Raw genomic sequence first — 19,726 nt, 5'->3', positions numbered from 1 at the left:
TTTCCTTTCACAAGCTGCCAACTCAGAGTATCCTGTCAGTAATCATTACACAATTAATTTACAGCCTAATATGAACTTAATTCAGGATGGGTGAATAGAAACCACCTTCATCTGCCATTGCTCGAAATCTTTAAAAGCAGGGGTGCTGGTAGAACTAGTTTATGGTGCTATTGTTGATGTCTGTAATTGGATTGCTGCCTCAAAACTTCGGCCCATCTTTGTTTAAGAACTATCTAAAAGGCCCTCCCTGAGCTGGGACAGAGCAACGCAGCAATAATTCAACAGGCCAGCTCCCAATTTAGAATGGAGCCACTAGCGGAGCATGAGGGGCCTAGTGTCTCTTCTCTATTGTGTTGAGTAACAATGGAGCTCTGTGCAATTCTAAGCAGCCCCAAACTCCAATTCCCACTTCATCCTACAGTTTTGTCTGGAGTTCAGTACTCATCTTGCTCATGTTTGGGGACGAGGGTTCAGTTACTCAGCTTTTCTGTTCATGAACTTGTAATTTTAAAACAAGCAATCATGTGGCCCTCCAAATTGCAGTTCCCAGCAGGGCTGATGGATGTTGTGGTCCAATAACCTTTTGGGGAGGGTTTCCATGATTCTCAACCCTGTTTTAGATCATGTCTGGCAGTGATGCATTGCTATGTCTAGGCTGCCCACGTTCCCTGAATTGGAGTTGGGGGGTCAATGGACATCTGACTGCTTGCACCTTTTGGTTGGCACCCTGTCAAACCCCCCTTTTTCTAACATTTATTCCACTTTTGTAACAAATATCTCAGATTAACTAGGTAGGATTGGAGACACAATACTCAGTCCTACATATGTGTACAGTGGACCTTGCACATTCACTGGGGTTAGGGGCACAGGACTCCCATGAAAATGGAAAATTGAGAAAACATCTCTCTAGCAGTCGCTAGGTCCTCCAGGGCAATTCTTTGGTCAAGATCTGACAGAGGTTGGCCACGAACTTGTACTGGAGGAACTACAAATGTCCAGAGAAGTGTTATCTATAGGAATCTAGGTCCTCCAGGATGACCTTTGGCAGAAGCTGACAACAGACCCAAATCGTAGGACCTAGAGTCTTACAGGGAAACATATCAACCAAATCCATGAACAATCAAATCCGCAAAAGTCAAATCCACAAATGGGGAGGATCAACCATACTTAGAAATACAGTCAGCTCTCCATATCCACGGATTCTTTATCCATAGATTCAAGCATCCACAGCTTTAAAATATTACAAAAATACATAAATCCCAAATAGCAGACCTTGATTTTGCCATTTTATATGAGGGACCCCATTTGATTATGCTGTTGCATATAATGGATACTTTAATATCTCATTTGTTGTTTTTGCATTATGCCTGTACTTCTTTGTGATGGCCTATGGTCATGTACAGTAAGTGTGTATTTGTGTGTATATATGTGTGTGTACGCGCATATATATATATATATATATATATATATATAAAATGGGACTTGAGCATCCACAAATTTTGTTATCTACAGGGTGGAGGGCCCTAGAACCAAACCCCAGGGGATACCAAAGGGCCACCATAAGAGCAATTCTACTACTTTTCCTCCCAAGTAGTAACAGCTAGAATTGCATCCTTGGAATTGCTTTCAGAAAACTAGCACCTCTGGGAATAAAGTCCTGGCTTTAGATCCAGTTTTGATTGTGTTGATATAAAGAAGAATGCTCAGATGTTGACTCTCCTCATCCTTTTCTGTTCACTGATACAGATCAGCAATGAGACCCATCATCCACAGCTCTCCGTCCTGGAGGTTTTCTTTTGCTCTTCGCTCCCCAAAGCCAGCCTGCAGGTAAAACAGGGAAAACACTGCTGCTCTTGATGCACAATGGGGAAAAGATCACCTGCTGACTGAAAACTAATTCCAGTGCTCATCCCTGTGCCAGATGAAGGCCTGGAAAAGCATGATGTGAATAAATAAACACACACACACATTCATACACACACACACACACACACACACTCCAGTTCTTGCTCAAAGAGGTGCTAGATAGACCCTCTTCTCTGGAAGCGCAGTTGCCATGGCAATGGGAAGGGTGCCACAAACACTTTTTGTGGGCTGATGCCGGGAGACGCAGACACATCTTTTATCACTTGCTGATTAAAATGAAAATTAGCTAAATGTTTGCTTCTGAAACCTTCACTCTTCTTCCTTCCTCACCCTCTTTCTCTAATTCACCTGCTATTTTCCAAATGTTAAATATGCTTGCTCTTTGAAAGGGATGTGGGGTTGGGTTTGGTGCTTGTTATCCACAAAAGGACCAAACCAGTTGGAAAAGCAACCCACAGAGGGCAGCAGTAGGGTGGCTTCCATCTCACTGCCTGTTTTTCAGATATAAAGAGAGAGGAGGGTAATGTTTTTGCTCATTGATGGACACTTTCAGCTTGCGTCATTCATGCACCAGCTATTCCTTATCTATCTCCTCAGTCAACTCATATATAATGCACTCCTCTACATAGCTACTCTAAGTGGGACTTAAAAAGGTAGATGCACTGTATTGTAGGCTTAGTATTCCCTTTTAAGTGATCCCTACTAAAGGCACCAGATCCTGTCTGATCTTGGAAGCTAAGCAAGTCAGCCTTGGTTAGTACTTGGATGGGAGGCTGCTAATGAATACCAAGTGCTGTGGGCTCTGTTTCAGAGGAAGGAACTGGCAAAACCAGCTCTGAGGCTTCCTTGCCTATGAAAAGCCTGATATTTATGGGGTTGCCATAAGCTGACAGGTGACTTGAAGTTCTGTGCACACACACTCACATAATATGCCCGCAGACTTTAGTGATGCATATGTGATGTGAAGAATACTAGGCCTGAGTTTCTCTGTTTCTCAAGCCTTAGTTTTTTGTCCTGCCCTCTGCAAAATCTCTAATTTGGGGTGTTATACAGCAGTGAATTTAAGCAATGTTCTTCTAAGCAAATTTTCTATAGGTTTCCTTGGGATCCTTTTCATGGGTTCCTCAGAAAGGAGGCAGTGAGTTGGTGTACAGGTATCTGCTGCCAACCACAGACTTCTAGGAGCTGTAACTGAAGAAAGGGGAGGAGAAGGAGAAGAAAGAGGAGGAGGATGAGGAGGAGGAGAAGGAGAAGAAGATGGAGGAAGAGAAAAAGGAGGAGGAGAAGTAGTAGTAGTACCAAGCTCTGGAAGAAAACTTCTCTGCTTACCAGCCACTGTTCTCTACTGTGTGAAGAGTGCCAAAAGGCATTGGTTTTGCTCTGGCCACACTCTCTGAACAGCCAGAGGCCTGGCTTTTGTCATGCGTGAAGCAAGCGTGTGACATCGTCAAATGTCTCCTAGAGTGTACTTCAAGCAATGGAGTTTCAGTGTAGGGTGTGTCTAAAATTTCACAACTCTAAAATTGACATTCAGATGTACTTGTGTACTGTTGACAGGGAGATTTATATTCTGCTGCCTTCCTATTTTGAAAGGAACACTTTCAAATGCTTTTCCAGTGTTGTACTCCAGAAGCCATTTCCGCATCAGCTTTGTTTCGGTGGCAAAGGTTTCCAAAATGCCTCTGGAGACGCTTGGAAGTTATAGAGCATGCGGGCCTCTCAGATGCTTTCTTCTGCAATATGTGAAGCTGGGGTTATTTATAGTTAGCTCCTTAAAAAGGTGACATTATCAGAAGGAAGGGTCATCAACGCTTTTAGTTTTGGAATGCTAGAACTGATATATAGGGCAAAGCTCTATGTATATCTGACGGCAGAGAAGAGTGGAGTGTTTGCTTGTCTAAAAATAACTGTGAAGTTATAACTTCAAGACGTAAAGCAAAATGCAAAGCCTGGACCAGTTTTACTCAGCCTCTTCCAGAACATGCTATAAGAAAACATTTCATGTGTCCATGGTTCGCCCTTTTCTTAATCCTCTTAGCAGGGCCATTTCATGGCCTTTTCCCCCCCATGAATTACAACTTGTTACCAGAAAATAAAAGAAATAATCTCTGAAGCAATTGGGAGATGAGAGGCCATGTTTGTTTTGTTTTTTCTCAAGCCCTTGCCCTAAAACTGGAGCTATAACTCTCTGAGTTTAATATAAAACAAGCAGAGAGTGGTTTGTAAATGTTCAATTAAAACCTTTAGGTTTTAGGGTTAGGACCTTTCATATTGTTTTTAAAAGTACTCTGAGAAGCCTTTGCACCTCATATCAGTGAAGATCCTATCAAGCTGTGCAAGAGTTGAACTGGAGAGTAAAATACGCTTTCTACAAGGGTCATCATGGTTGCTCACCTATGGAGGATCTGTATCCCAGAAAGAGGTCCACTGACCACCTCCTCACATCCTGACAAGCTCTTTGTACACCTGTCTCTTGCTCTGGCCCAGACAACAGTAATGGTATGAAGGAAAAGCAGTAAGTATCCGTTTGCTTATGGGTTCTTTGCCTAGCAAAGAAGAATGTCTTCAACTGAAACACTCCAAACCTGAATCCAGCACAAACTTTTGGCTCATGGACCACTCTTTGCATGTCTTCTGAAATGCAGAAAGTAGTAATCCCTCTGCAGTGTCTGCTGGCTTCTGGACCTCCCAGGTTTTGAAAGTATTAACATTTTTTCACCAATCCTTCATGTTACCCGATTCCAATCATCTCTAAAGCTACCAAGAATTAATCTCCTGTTGAGGATTTCTGCATTCAGCTGTAGTAAACCAAGGACCTCCTTCAAGAAGGAATAGAACAAGCCTCGATAAAGAAGCTTCTTTTATTGCACTTGGGGAGTTCTTGGTTCTTTTTATCCCAACAAAATGACAGGAACTTGCAGTGAAAAGGACAAGAGGCATAACAACAAGAAAGGAGACTAACAAAACCCACATCTAAACCACAAAGGAAACCTCCCACCCCACCCCCAGGATCAAGCAAAAGTGTCTCGGTGGGGCTAACTCTCCTCCCATTTCCAGTGACGTGGGGAGGATTCAGCTTTCGCCAGTTTTCTGGAGCTCAGTTTCCTTCTCAAGGAGGAGAACTTGTCTCCAAGGACCTTCCTCAGCCCTGGGCTGTCGGTGGGCAAAGGCAGATCTCTCCGCGTGTTGGGCAGCTGTCCTGTGAACATTTCCCACCGTGCCATAGCATCCACGGTCTTGTCCAACTGCAGAATCTCTTCCTCGGAGACATCCTTTTCGAGCGCGTCAATGCACATCTTGAGCCAAAGCGTATACTCCTTAATCATGTCCGAGGGTTTCGGGGCAACACCCAGTTGTTCCTGGCTGGGGGCATCGGCCAGAGAACAAGACTGATCATCAAGATCTAGGTCTTGCAATGTGGAAACCGCTTGGCTGCAAGTGTCTGGAGTCAGGGGTTCGGAGAGGGATGTGACGGCCTCGGAGTCGTTCTCGCAACCCATCCCAGAGTCTGTGCTAGGTGGCAAAATGTCCTGCGATATGGACAGCTCCGACAAGTCTTGGCTCAGCCAGGCAGACGAAATGGTTTGCATCCAAGCGTAAAGTTTCTGTGTTGAACAAAAGCAAGCATATTTTAAAATAAACACCAGGGTAGTTCTTTAGGTTAGCATTTCATACTGCACCAAATAATCAAGGCTGTCTTTGTACCCTGCAGATATGCCGAATTTTATGCTAGTTCTGGAAACTCACATCATAACCATCTTAATTTTCTTTGAAAGGAAAAAAAATGTTTCTAGTGCTTATGGGGAATGCCATTGTAGCTTAGTCATTTGAGTGTTGGACTAGGACTCCAGGAGTTGGAATCCCTGCTCAGCCATGTAAACCCACTGGGTGGCCTTAGGCAAGACACTGTCAGCCTCAGGAAGATAATGGCAAACTTCGATTAAAGAAATCTTGCCAAGACAAGCCCATGATAAGGTCACCTTAGGGTTGCTGTAAGTCAGAAAGAATCAGTACAGAGTACTTACGGCATCAAAAATGTTCAAAAGTATGTAAGGAAAATGCTTGAGGATCTCAAAAGCTGGGAAATACTTGGGTAACCGATTAGGGTCATTAAAAGTTACAGGAAGGACATCAGTATAGGTACCTTGCCCATGCATGAACTACCACAAACAATTATAGTATGTGAGCAAATTATGCCTAAATTATGCAAACAGAAGGTACATGTAATTCACCTAAAGTTGTACTAAGCTCGCTTCTAGCTTCAGAGAGTTCTCCAAACCATGCTTGTGTGCTTCCTCTTTATGCTGTGCAGCTTAAAAAGATGTGTGCATATATATATATATATATATATATATATGAGAGAAAGTGAGGTTCTCAGTGAGTGTGCAAGCTCAGTGAGTGTGTAACTCCACTTTTTGGTCATCATTGCAGACTCAGTGAGGAGTTACTGCTTTTTCCCTTAGTGTACAGCTTTGTCTGGGCCGTCTGTAGGTTTCTGCTCTGCTAAAAACACCTTCTGGACTCAGCTTCTGAAACTCCCTTTTGGGGATGTTAAAATAATCCAACTGAACTGCAGGATGGGCCCCGCTTTCTCCAGGCCTCTTACCCTGTAGCGCTCAATGAGCTTGAAGCCCACAACGTACTGCAGCTTCCGAAGGCAAATTGGGCAGGGCTCCAACGGTCGCAGCAGAACTTCGTCCAAACTCAAGGCGCCTTGCATGATGCACTGAAGCCAGCGACAGTTTCCCAAGCCAATTAGGTGACAGATCTCATGGCAAGTGACCTTTAATGTGAAAAATTGAGTTTAACTTGAAGGCACAGCCTTATGGGCTCCCTGTTACTTGTCCTTCTTCACTGACCCAGAGACATCCCACCCCAAAGCTTTGGGTTTTTCTATTTAATTTTCACTGTATATGTCAGGGAACTGCAACTGCTACCCTCCAGATGAGGTTGGACTAGAGCGCCCAGCATCCCTCACCATTAACTATACTAGCTAAGGAAGATGGGAGTTGCAGTACTACAATATAATGATAATATCTGGCTGCAGTTGCCAGCCGTTAAGATAAAAGTTTCCCAAAACCAATTCAGCTATGCAGAAATTGTGTGCAACCTGAATCCAGCACAAACTTTTGGCTCATGGACCACTCTTTGCATGTCTTCTGAATAGTACAAAAAGTACTATCCCAAAGGCTGAAGTTATAAATTTCATATGTGAACTCTTCCCCCAAGCAAACAACAGCCTAAAGCTGAAAAATTTAAAATTAGAGAGAACGGTTTTAGCATAACCCCGTCTTTGGTACACTATCTTTCTACACACAGGATAGAATTGTTTTTAATGGGATGGAAAAATGCTCAAACAAATGGTATACCCACCTATATAGTCCACAGTGGGATAGTCCAGGGAGGGCTATGCTCCCATCAATGCTGCAATAACAAAACCTAATAATACAAGACACTATGGTCCAAAACACACTGCAGAAATAATCCAGTTTGAGACCGCTTTAACTGCCCTGGCTCAATGCTAGGGAATCCTATCCATTGCAGTTTATTGTGGCACCAGCGCTCTTTCTGACAGAGAAGGCTAAATGTCTCACAAAATTACAGTTTCCAGAATTAAGCCTTGGGCCAGGGCAGTTAAAATGGTCTCATACTGGATTATTTCTGCAGTGTGTTTTGGACCTATATAGGGTTAAAAGACCTGTTTGACTGTTGCAGCAGTTGAACTTAGAAAGACATCCCCAGAAGCATGTATGAAATGCTCTTTTACATAGTTCCTGGGTGTTTTTCAGGTAATGTGGGAAAGGCAGACTTGTCAGCAAGTCTTGAGCAGTGCTGCATTGCAAACACGACTCTTTTGTAACTGCATTTCCTCTATATTTCAGATGGAAGTGGATTACCCTCACGGATGAGTTTACATGAGATGCGAGCAAGAGGTTTTTGCAGACAAATAAGCGTCAGGCTGCTGGATCGGGAGTTCGTATCAGACAAATCTGCCTACGTAATGATAGGTTAGTGCAATCGCTGCAAATAGTGTTTTTGCCCGAGACAGAAACATTGTTAATACATTGTATGAATCATTTTTAAAAACAATGAACACCAACTTGAAGTGATGCGTGACTTTGCCATACTCCGAGGGAGCATGCTTCTCTGTCGGACAGCCTTTACTGTCAGGAAGTTCCTCCTAATGTTGAGCTGGAATCTCTTTTCCTGTAATCTGAATCCATTGTTCTGTGTCCTAGTCCCTGGAGCAGCAGAAAACAAGCTTGCTCCCTCCTCAATATGAAATCCCTTCAGATATTTAAACAGGGCTATCATATCACCTCTTAACCTTCTCTTCTCCAGGCTAAACATCCCCAGCTCCCTAAGGCGTTCCTCATAGGGCTTCATGGTTTCCAGACCCTTCACCATTTTAGTTGCTCTCCTTTGGACACGCTCCAGTTTCTCAACATCCTTTTTAAATTGTGGTGCCCAGAACTGGACACAGCATTATTCCATGTGGAGTCTGACCAAAGCAGAATAGAGTGGCACTATTACTTCCCTTGATCTAGATACTATACTTCTATTAATGCAGCCTAGGATTGCATTGGTCTTTTTAGCGGCCGAAATAAAGCCAGAAGGTTGTTGTATGCATAGCATGCGCGCACCTAACACCAAACTGTAGCTTTGGGAACACTGCACATCTCACCTTGCAACACTGGAGCATCTCCAGCAGGTTGAACAGCAATGTCTGGTTCTTGGCCTGCTCCACAACTTCGTCCTGCATCTCTTGTCTCCATGGAGATGGGTTTAAAGTGGTACAGCCCACCTGGGGGAAGTCACCGGAAAACCTGGCGAAGCTACAGATGCCCACCTCTATGGAGAGAGGAAAGCAGAGGTGAGAGGGGTCAGCCTGCTTTCCACATATGCCCAGTCATTCCCCTTGCATAGCAAAAACAATGCTCTTATCCACCACGTCAATGTGCGTTTTTCATAAGAGCCATCTGTTTTATAATGAAGTCTTCAGAAAAAATGTGATTTTAAGTCTATTTGTAAGCTGGTTATACTGACTAAGCATTGAAATAACATGCAAAAGAGAGAGGGCTTGGATTAATTGTTTGTAGAGCAAAAGGATACTGAAGCAATGTCAATGAGGAATTAATACCAGGCAATGATTTTGTTGACAGCGTTGTGGGAAGTGGAGACGGCAAGAGCTCTGATGAAGCGACAGCAACAGTAGGAGGGTGCATACATGAATATAATGTTAACTACATTATTTTTTAAAAATGAAAAACAAAATAGGTCATAATTAAGCAGTTTTTCATACACTAGGCTTATTAATCTGTGAATATTTCATCAACAAAATTAATATAAATGGAATCATTGCATAAAATGTTGCACTGCGGAGTGCTTTTAATTAGGTCTGAGCCTTTCCATTCCATTCCTGCTTCTCAAAACCTCCTTGTCCTTTTCTTTCTCTCTGTTATTCCCTCATCACTCTGTATCCATTGCGGCTACTCAGTCCTTGTTTCCCCCCTCAATTTTGTGGGTTTTCCCTTTATTTTCGGGGGGCTTAGCACACACAGTTGCTCAAACCAAGCAATAGTAGTATCCTAGATTCCTCCATTCATTTCTGTTGGGAGCACACACTTCTCTCTCTGCTGACACTTAAAAACAGCTGCTTAATGTGAATCAGGAAAGGACCTATCCAGACAATGAAATACTTTCTCTATTGTTGGTGTTATTTGTGTGCCTTCAAGTTGTTTCGGACTTATGGCAACTCTAAGGCAAGCCTATCACGAGCTTTTCTTGGCAAGATTTGTTCAGAGGAAAGTTTGCTCATGTCTTCCTCTGAGGCTGAGAGAGTGTGACATGCCCAAGATCACCCAAAGGGTTTCCATACCCAAGAGGGCACTTGAACTCTGTTCTCCACATTCACAGGGGTCCTTCACCCCAAACCCCAGCAAATACGGAGGGACCACTATACATGCCATTGAGTTGTTTTTGAAGCGGGATTGTCCCCGTTAGATTTTATTTTTCATTAGATATGTTTATTGCAGGATATTTATTGTTCCCTCTTCTGCACAGATGGTGTAGCTTTGATTATGTTTGCAGAAATATGAAGAGACTTGAATCAGAGGAGAAATGGTGATTATTGTTTAGCCAGATACAAGGATCTACAAAGCTGAAGCATAAAAAGCACCCTCAGCTCCACTATTTCTTAGCTAGTTTGCCCCAGCTTGCATTTATCCGTGTTGTTATTGAATTAGCAAACTAATAGCATGGATTGAAGAATCAGTCTCTATAAAGCCAGCAACATAAAAACATTAACAAGAGTTTTTAAAATTGGCATTTTAATGGGTAGTAGGCAATTGTTTCTCCCCTTTTCCCCTCATCAAAGTGGCACAGCTACTGAATGGTTTGCCAGCACAATTGCTGCCTTATATCAAAAGGAGATAGAGCCCATCCAGTTAAAGGCTGCCCAGTCTAACTCTGTGACTCCCTCCACTCCATTATACACTCAGCTTCCATCAAAGGGATTGGAAGAGTGGGTTATAGAAAACCACATAATAGATGAAGAATTGGCGGGGTTTCGGGATGTGAGGTCCACAAATCCATCATTGTTTCGTTCTGCATTACTCAGTTCAAAAATATATGGGTTGGGGGAAAGAGTTGGGGCTCTAACATTCATTGAGCATCTTTGGTGAATTTCGCTTCATCATTCAGTTATCCTCCCTGCTCCAAGAAGCTTATTAGCATCTAAGGCCTGGCAGTGAGGGAGCGCATGGAAGGAGAGGGCAGTCAAAGGTAACCAGAGGATGTATGCTAGTCAATGTAGTTACGGATGTCTGAACTTGGAAGGGTCACTTTTTGTACTACAAATCCCAGGCTCCTCTATGCAATAGCTTAGGCTGATTGAGGGATTCTCAGAAAGAAACTTTCCCAAGCCCTGCTTAGACTTAAAGAGTGCAAGTTCCCTGGCTTAAACATGGATTGTTTTTGGATAGCTCTTGGTGGTTTCCCCCTTCCAAGTATTTAACCAGGCCTGGCCCTGCTTAGCTTCCATGATCAGATGGGATCTGGCTCCTTCAACGTATTCAGGCAATTCCTCCCATATTTTTTGGTGCTTCTAACATCTTTTTTCTTGAGGAGCTAAAACAGAAGAGTTGGTAAGAGCAATCTGCCTGGAAGTGCCCTTACAGTGTTTTGGGAATGAGGACTCCAGGGCGAAATGGGTGGCTTCATCAATTTAAGGATGGAGTTTCCACAAAAAGATGGGTGGCACCACAGAGGTATTTTGGATTAGAGGCAACAAAAGCACTGACAGAATAGCAAGCGCACCCACGCTTCTTAGTACTACCCAGTGCATCTTAGTACTACCAGTCAAACCGTATGGCACAGTTCTATCTTTCCTTCCTTCATTGATTTTCTGAGATTAAAAGGAAAAAAAGATGAAAGGAGTTGTGAGAAACATGAGAGGGATACCATAAAAGCTGATGCCACCTAAAACAGCTCCCCCTCAATACACACCATAAAAATGAGGTGAACAAGATTGTAAAATAAAGGCTTCATGGGGAAGCTCACAGTGTTATTTGTTCATTGATAAAATAAATTTATACATGTCGCTTAAAGAAGAGATAAGGAATGTGTGGCCCTCCATACTGCATATTAGAAGGGTCATATATTGTCCATCCCTGGTCTACTCTGAGTGGCAGGGGCTATCCAGGGCCTTGGTTAGACTTAAAATATTTACTGTTATATGACTTCAAGTCAACTCCAGTTTATGGAAACATTCTTACAGGGGGTGTTTTTCCTCCCAAGATTTCTTTAGAGAAGCTTTGCCATTGTATTCCTCTAAGGCTGAGAGAGTGTGACTTGCTCAAGTTCACCCAGTGAGTCTCCACAGCTGAGCAGCAATTCAAACCCTAGTCTCCTGGAATCCTAGTCCAATACTCAGACCACACTGACTCAGGCATTTATTCTGTCCAGTGAAAAACCAAGTTTGGCATTGGTTTAGAATATAGGATGTGCGGTAACTCTTACTATCCTACACCAGGAATCCAATTTCCATCCCATTGGCTCCATTCTCATTGGGCTTATACGGCATGGACCAGTCCCAGGAGGGCCTTAGCTGCTTACTCCACCTTTGAAAAAGCTACAAGACATAAGGCAAACCTTGGCCTGGCAAAAACTTCCCAAAGGTGAAGCTCCATGTCTCGCAGGGATAGAGATCAGCGAGGGTGAGTCCCAGGACACAGAGGGCATCCATTGGCTTGTTGTTCTTCAGAAAGGTCAAAATCCCATCTACAAGAGCAGAGAAGGAGAATATGAAATGAATCCTCAAGATTGCATTTCCCTTGGCAGAAAGTATATCAGTTTGATAACATCCATAAAGTATTGGTTTAAAACAGGCTCCTGGTCTAGCCCTCCTCTGGGTGAGCAACTTTCCCCCTGATGACCAAAGGCTGAACAACATATCTGGAAATAATGTCCCAAAAGGAAAATGTGACAGCAATTGCCCATCTGGGGACAGAAAACATCCTCCCAGGGAAACAGGATGTTTCATGCCTTACTCCCTTCCTGCTATCTGGGCAAGAGTGATAATCCATTGTATAATGGAGCTGAAGAGAAAGGGGGGTGAGGATCAGCTGTGAAAGTGCCAAATAACACACCCCACCATCCCAACTCGGTCTCCCATCAGCTTACCAGCATGGAGTTGGACTCTGTCTGAATCTTGGTTGTGGCGGTAGCAGCAATGGATGGAGGAGACTGGGACAGAAGGAAGGCACTTAACACGGAGACCCAAGAAGAAAGATTCTACGCAGCTCCGGAGGGAATCCAGCAAGGAGATCCCAACAGGACCTTCACTTAGGTCTATGGGCAGAAGCATCAAGTCAGTTACTTTGAAGCTAGTCCTCGCATGGTCAGGTATAAAGAGGAGGACCACAACAACACATTGCTATGCAAGAAGGAAGCTGATTCAGAGCTTGGGGAGGTTACCTTTTGGGATCATGGTTCCCAGAGTCTTCCAGCCAGCATGGCTAGTATTTATACGCTTTCCCAAGCTCTGTCCCCATTTTATTATTTGTATCAAAAATAGACCTGTGCACGTTTTAAGCAATATTTGCTTTGAGGATGGAGATCACTTTGATAAACAGCAGAGTGGTGTATAAACAGCAACTGTGGTAATCACCTTGGCACAAAGCCATAGCAAACAACAAAAATATAACAGAACAATAAAACACAGTAACGTTTGCACAGTTAAGTTAAAGCACATCATATTCTTCCAAAGTATACTAAAACAATTTCTGGTAACATTTTTTTCTCTGCTCCATTCTTAATGAAAACAACTTGTCTGCAAATAATTGTTTAAAATCCACTCCTGATTTTTTTTTAATCAGAATTCTTTTTCAGTAATTAATTTAAAGGAGGGATTCCAACCTACGAAAAGATGGAAGGCTGAGTCAACCTGGGAGTCCTGGGATCGAACTCACAACCTGTGGCTGCAGGACCAGCATTTAACCACTGCACAACCAGGGCTCCTCACATGGTCAGATACGAAGAAAAGGGTCACAACAACAACAACACATATATGGTGCCAAAGATGCAAGCAGCTGAGTTACCTATAGGTTGCAGGTATATGTGCTTGCGGTAGCATCTTTGCTTTCTTCTCAACAGGGAGTAATAGAAGGTTTCAAAATCCTCTGGAGCATCAGGGTGGCTGAGAAGCCAGTCAAAGGCCGTTCGGATGAACAAGCTGCAGAAAAGTGTCCGGTGGGGATTGTACGCCTCGGAGAGGAAGAGTTTCTCAGTGCTAGAGAAGGCCTTGGCATACAGCTCCTGTAACGCAGGGTTGGTTGAGATCAGAGCATCCTTCAGTGCCCGAGGTCCAAAGCTGAACTCCTGGGCATGTCTGCACTGCAACATCGCTGACAGCAGCCCCTGGATCTGTTGCACTGTCTTCTGTAGGGAGATGACAACAGTAGTCAACCTTACACTTTGCTTTTGGATAAGCCTACCAAGGGAGTCTGCATGTACTTAACCACAACCTTAAACATCTTTTGCCACTGTGCAGATGTGGTACAGCGATTCAAAGACGTGAGTCAAAACTTTGCACCATGTTAAAATTTCATGTTCAAACCCAAGCTCAAGCCCCGTATCTGTTTTCGAAAGAAGTGATGCAGGCATTTCCAAAATTCATCAATATTTTCCCCACTGCTGGGCTCCTTCCTCAAATATAGCCCAGTTGTTAACAGGTGCCATCATGCCAGGGATTCCTAAATTACCCTATATGCAACTTGCAGCAATCTATTCATGAATGATTCCCTTTGTAAATCAGCTACTCTCAAGCATCTCCCCAAGAGTGACAACTCCCCATGAATTATTCTCTTTGAAAGTTCAGCTCTGTGCCACTCATTCTCAGCTTGGCTCAGGCAACCCCTTCTCAGAGAGTCACAGTCTGGAGTGGTAACAAGAGATGGAGTCAGCGGTATAAAATATGGCACAACTGTGCAGCAGAATGGGGTTTAAGACAGACTGTCAAAGGGTTTGCCTGCTTATGCTACTTCTAAGAGGGAGCAAGCAATACATTAAGCATGCGTTATTTCAACAGTTGTTTGAAACTCACAAAGCTTCATGATTTCTTATCTAGTGCTCATCTGGGTTGCTAACAACATAAAAAAAGAGGATGCAGTTTTTGCTGTCGTGTTATAATATGTGCTACTATATGGTTCAAAATACATCACTGCTTCTGACTATAAAGGATTCACAACAAATTGTTGCTATGTGCCTTCAAGTTGTTTCCAACTTATGGTGAACCTAAGGCAGACCTGTTGCTGTCAGGAAGATCCTCCTAATATTTAGGTGGACTCTCTTTTCCTGTAGTTTGAATCCATGGCTCCATTATGTCCTATTCTCTTGAGTAGCAGAAAACAAGCTTGCTCCATTCTCAATGTGACACCTCTCCAAATACTTAAACAGGGCTATCATATCACTTCTTAACCTTCTCTTCTCCCAGCTAAACATCCCCAGTTTCCTAAGTCTCTACCCATAAGGCATGGTTTCACCATTTTTCTGCTCTTTTCCCACTTTTGCCACTTGCACAGATTCTTCTTGGCCCAGAGTTCCCCGTTTCTTCATTTTAGTGATGTTTGCATTACGTTTGTCTCCTGGCCAAGAGCCCCATTCTCCCGTGCCATTTCCAATGTACCCACATCTTGCAAGGACAGGGAAATAAGCCCAGACCATCACTGAGTGATCATCAAAACAGAAACCATGTCTGGAGAGGAGCCCAAGGGCAAAGCACAGCCTTCTGCACAGCTCAGGGCACCTTGTTCTCCCTTATGCTTCTCTGAGGAGACCTGATGCTCTCAGCAAATGGGTCTCCGCTTGCTTTTAATGTCATACGAGGTGTTTTTTTCTTTTTAATGGCAACGTTACAAAGGGCCTACGCATGTAGACAAAACGTGTAACTATGACAGATCCACATCAGGCATTCTTCTAATGTGCAGCTGGCCATAAGAAATAGGCTTTTGTGCAGTTGACCGGATGGGCTTTTAATCTGGAGCAAGGTTATTTCTTCAAACAAAAATGTGAGAACAAAAGATAAGGAAAAGAAGATTAAAAGGATGTTAATACCTTTCAGACTTCATCATCTTATTTTAACAGAAGACGATGGGGAGCAACTGTCAGGCTGGTCCATCTATGACCAGAAAAAATACACAGACAATTGGTTGCAGCTGTTTGGTTGCAGGTTTTTCAAATGCATCCAGGACTCTTTCAATATGGCTGCAGGGTTTCCTGACACCAAAAAGGCCCTGTTTTTAATCACGAGATTTTGTAATGATTACATAAGATGTGTCAATTTATGTGTCATTACATAAGATGTGTCAATTCTCATTTAGTCCCACAGTGTCTTAAACACCCCTGGGACCATGCCACGGTATCTTAAATTCATGTTTCAATGAGGCTGTCCCTGTCACTTTCTATGACACACTGTATGGTCAAACAAAAAAGCATATTGTCCCAGACGGATCAGAGAGAAACGTCTCCTTGGTGGAGGCCCTTCTTGCATGGTTTTAGAAGAAGAAAGCTTAGAATAACCCTGATTCACATATTCCAAAGATTCAGCTGAGACACCACTAAGCATAGAATCATAGAGTTGGAAGAGAGCAAATGCCATGCAGGAACACACCATCAAAGCACCCCCCACAGATAGCCATCCAGCCTCTGTTTAAAAACCTCCGAAGAAGGAGACTTTACCACCCTTTGAGGGAATGTGTCTCTCTGTTGAACAGCTCTTACTGTTAGGAAGTTCCTCCTAATGTTTAGATGGAATTTCTTTTCCTGCAGTTTGCATCTATTGCTCCGTATCCTAGTCTCTGGAGCAACAGAAAACAAGCTTGCTCCATCCTCAATGTGACACCTCTCCAAATATTTAAACAGGGCTATCATATCACCTCTTAACCTTCTCTTCTCCAGGCTGAACATACCCATCTCCCTAAGTCTCTCTTCATAAGGCTTTATGGTTTCCAGATCCTTCACCATGTTGGTCACGCTCCTCTGGACACGCTCCATCTTATCAATATCCTTTTTGCATCGTGGTGCCCAGAACTGGACACAGTATTCCAGGTGAGGCCTGGCCAAAGCAGAATAGAGTGGTACTATTACTTTCCTCAATCTAGACTCTAAGATGTACAAACTTGGCCTGTTTGGACATGCAAGAATATGTCCAGGTGCTAGTTGAGCAGATCTTCTCGCATATGAATGTGTGAATTGACGTCGGCGTGAAACACTGCAGTGGTTAAGGGCAAGGTGAAATGGCCGAGATGTGAAAGAGGACTGCTTACTCCGCTGTCAAGGTGAAGAAGTGTGCTCCAGGGAAAGAACCTAAGCTGCCTCTTCTTCCATATGCCAGGATCCCCTCCCTTGAAAACTAGGTCAACTCTAGTGTAGGGAGGGGCCGTGGTACGAACCATTTTTTAAATGCAGAGCAAAGGAATGAGGTAGAAAACCAAGATGACAGATTAGAGGATTCAGAGTACAAGAAAGAAAAGGACTGTTGTATGAAACCATCCCATGAGCGGACTTTGAAAAGTGTTTGGAAGTATCTGCCAGTTCCAAATGCTGAGGTCAAATGGATGACCAGCGGAAGCTGATGCTTCTCATGGAGCAGTGAATCCAAACTGGGGTTTTGGCTGAAACATAAAGGATGTGTCCAAGGTACTGAACATTATTCCTCCCCCCCAATACACACACAAAAGTAGCACCTTGAATCGCTCTTTCCAAGCTCCCACTAAAATCCAAAGTGGATCCACTGACATCAGGCTCACCAGCTTCCACTGGTGTTGTTGACTTAGACCTATTTGTTGTTGTATGTTGTATGCGCCCAAGTCATTTTTGACATTTGGAGACTGTAAGGCAAACCTTCAATGGACTTTTCTTGTGCAGATTTCTTTGGGGGTGGTATCAATGGAGATGGTAACTTGCCTCAAGTCACCCAGTGACCTATTACAGGGTTAGTAGGATCCCCTGGTTACACCAACGTTGCTTTGCAAAGTTCAAAGTGCTGGATCCCAGCACCATTGCTACTCAAAGTAGGAATTGGTGGACCAGTAATGGTCTCTATTCCAATGGTTTCTGGTCCACAGGAGGTTTCCAGGAAAGAAAGAGCAATGGGCACAAATATGGTCCTAATCCCTGTCACATTTGGGGGAATTGCTGGTCCACCACATCATTGCCTGAGATGTACTTATGTCTGCAACTTAGGAACAAACTGACCAAGTGTGTATTCTCCTTACATTCTCCAGTGCTCAAACCATGACACCACTCTGGCTCTCCAGCATGTAAGGAGAATATACATCTTACCCTCTCTCTGGGCATCCAAAACATAGAGCTGGCCATACCAGCCAATACCCCCATAATCTGTAGTTTGGAAAACCTTGATCAGGCCAACTCAAAAAAGCATTTTTAAAAAAAGGCTTTCCAAACCCATCTGAGCTTCTGGTTCTCTCTCAGGGGATGCTCTAGAGCTGGATTCCTGGGGGTTGGATTAGATGACCGTTAGGAGCCCCTTCCATTTCTCTAGCTCTTTTTCTTGTTAAAAATGTCTTATTTTATAAGGAGCCAGCTTTTGAGATTTTTCCATCACTTCCCCAAACCAGAGATCACCACCCTGGCCGGGGAGAAAGGCAGGAGATAGAGAGAGAGAGAGAGAGAGAGAGAGACAGACTGGTTGATTGATAGAGAGAGAGATGGTAGATATAGATAGGTAGATATTGATAGATGATATAGAGAGATGGGTGGATAGAGATAGATAGATAGATAGATAGATAGATAGATAGATAGATAGATAGATAGATAGACAGACAGACAGACTGACTAATTGATTGATAGAGAGGGATGGATGGATGGATGGATGGATGGATGGATGGATGGATGGAGAGATGATAGACAGATTGATTAAGAGAGAGATGGTAGATATAGATGGGTAAATATTGATAGATGAGAGAGAGAGAGAGAGAGAGAGATGGAGAGAGATACATGGTGGGAATGATAGACACACAGAGAGAGATGAGATAGAGAGAGGATGGATGGAGAGAGAGAGAGAGAGAGATTTAAAAATAAGTTTGATGGGAAATTCCAAGGGTTGTCCCTGATATTTGAAGTCCTGGAGGTCCCCCCATGAGAAGCCCCCCTCCTCCCTTGCCCCCTGGCCATCCAGTCTCGGAGAAAACAACCCTAGGATCCAGCCGGACTCCTAGACACGGGTCACCCTCCGTCACACGTTCCCACGATCCCTGCAGCCTGGCTGGTGCCTTCGCTCTCCCCATCCAAGCCAGAACCGCCCCAACCCCTCGCAGACACACACGGGCCAAGGGTCTCCCCCTCTCCCTTGGGAACTGGGGGGAAGCCCCACCGCCGAGCCCAGCATCCCCTGCCCTGCCTCCCCTGCATGGCAAGCCAGCCTTTCCCCGCAGTGCATGGAGCCCCCCTCCCTTTTGCAGATGCCAGTCTTTGCAAAGGCTGCTGCACAGCCCCTTCTGCCCCAAAGCCAAGCCCCTTCCTTGCCTTACCTCTCTCTCTCTCTCCCTCTGCAAAGGCTGACTGGCCAAACTGGGAGGACTGGTCCTGTGCAGCAGAGGCAAAAAGGAGGGGACCTGGAGAAGCTTCCCAGTCTGTGACGTGGGCGGTGGGGGGGGGGTCTGAGGGAGGAGGGGGTCCAGGGGAGAGACAGGCTTTTGGGGGAAGCCTTGCAGGAAAGGAAGGGACTCCCCGAAAGGAAGGCAGCGCAGCTGCAGCAGCAGCAGCAGGGCTCTCTGCCTCTCTCTGCCTTTGGGCTGCCTTTAGTTCATCCTTCTTTGGGGAACAAGATCCCAGCATCTCAGCCCTTGCAAGCTTAAACCTTGCCATCTTTTTTAACCTGGATTTTATTTTAATTTTTGGAACAGGGTGGTTTAAAGGGGTATCCCTACATCTCCAGCCTTCTAGTTTTTAATCTTATCTTTTTACCTAGTCTTTATTATTTTATTTTATTTTATTTTATTAGAATAGGGAGTTTCAAAGCAGGGTCCCAGCATCTGGAGCCATGCAATCCTTAATCTTGCCATCTTCTTACCTGGTCTTTATTTTATTTTAGATCACAGACCAGAGTTTTAGATCATGGATTGCAGTTTTTATTTTAGATCACAGGTCACAGTTATCCCCTAGCCTTTCTGATGGAGGATTCTGGGAGTTGCGATCCCAACATATAACTTTGGGATGCTCTGGCTCAGGGGCCTTTGGTTCAATTGGTTACACAATCCGTTACAGCTCTTCTCCTGCCAGTCTGGGCAGGTGCTGATTCCCAAACTCTAGTATTTTGGGACTCCAGCTCCCAGAATCC

General features: G+C 44.0%; 1 protein-coding gene across 1 annotated transcript; it reads right to left on the bottom strand.

The window, feature by feature from the left end:
- Positions 1 to 4,745: 4,745 nt before the first annotated feature.
- On the bottom strand, positions 4,746 to 19,020 carry AMZ1 (archaelysin family metallopeptidase 1). Its single transcript, XM_042437537.1, has 7 exons — positions 18,918 to 19,020; positions 13,467 to 13,806; positions 12,550 to 12,717; positions 12,019 to 12,147; positions 8,552 to 8,718; positions 6,473 to 6,649; positions 4,746 to 5,471 (listed from the first exon to the last, which is right to left on the bottom strand). Exons 2-7 carry the CDS (start codon positions 13,768 to 13,770, stop codon positions 4,902 to 4,904), a joined length of 1,515 nt encoding a protein of 504 aa, XP_042293471.1. The 5' UTR covers positions 13,771 to 13,806; positions 18,918 to 19,020; the 3' UTR covers positions 4,746 to 4,901.
- Positions 19,021 to 19,726: the final 706 nt, after the last annotated feature.

The sequence above is a fragment of the Sceloporus undulatus genome, chromosome 8 (genome assembly GCF_019175285.1).
Source record: "Sceloporus undulatus isolate JIND9_A2432 ecotype Alabama chromosome 8, SceUnd_v1.1, whole genome shotgun sequence".
Lineage (NCBI taxonomy): Eukaryota > Metazoa > Chordata > Lepidosauria > Squamata > Phrynosomatidae > Sceloporus > Sceloporus undulatus.
This window is presented reverse-complemented; position numbering and strand designations above follow the sequence as displayed.

Coding starts and splice junctions, on each gene's coding strand:
- AMZ1 (XM_042437537.1), bottom strand. CDS start 13,770: ATGTTGCAGTGCAGACATGCCCAGGAGTTCAGCTTTGGACCTCGGGCA. Junction 12,148..12,549: donor CAGAGTCCAACTCCATGCTG/GTAAGCTGATGG, acceptor CTGCTCTTGTAG/ATGGGATTTTGACCTTTCTG. Junction 5,472..6,472: donor AGCTCATTGAGCGCTACAGG/GTAAGAGGCCTG, acceptor TGTTCAACACAG/AAACTTTACGCTTGGATGCA.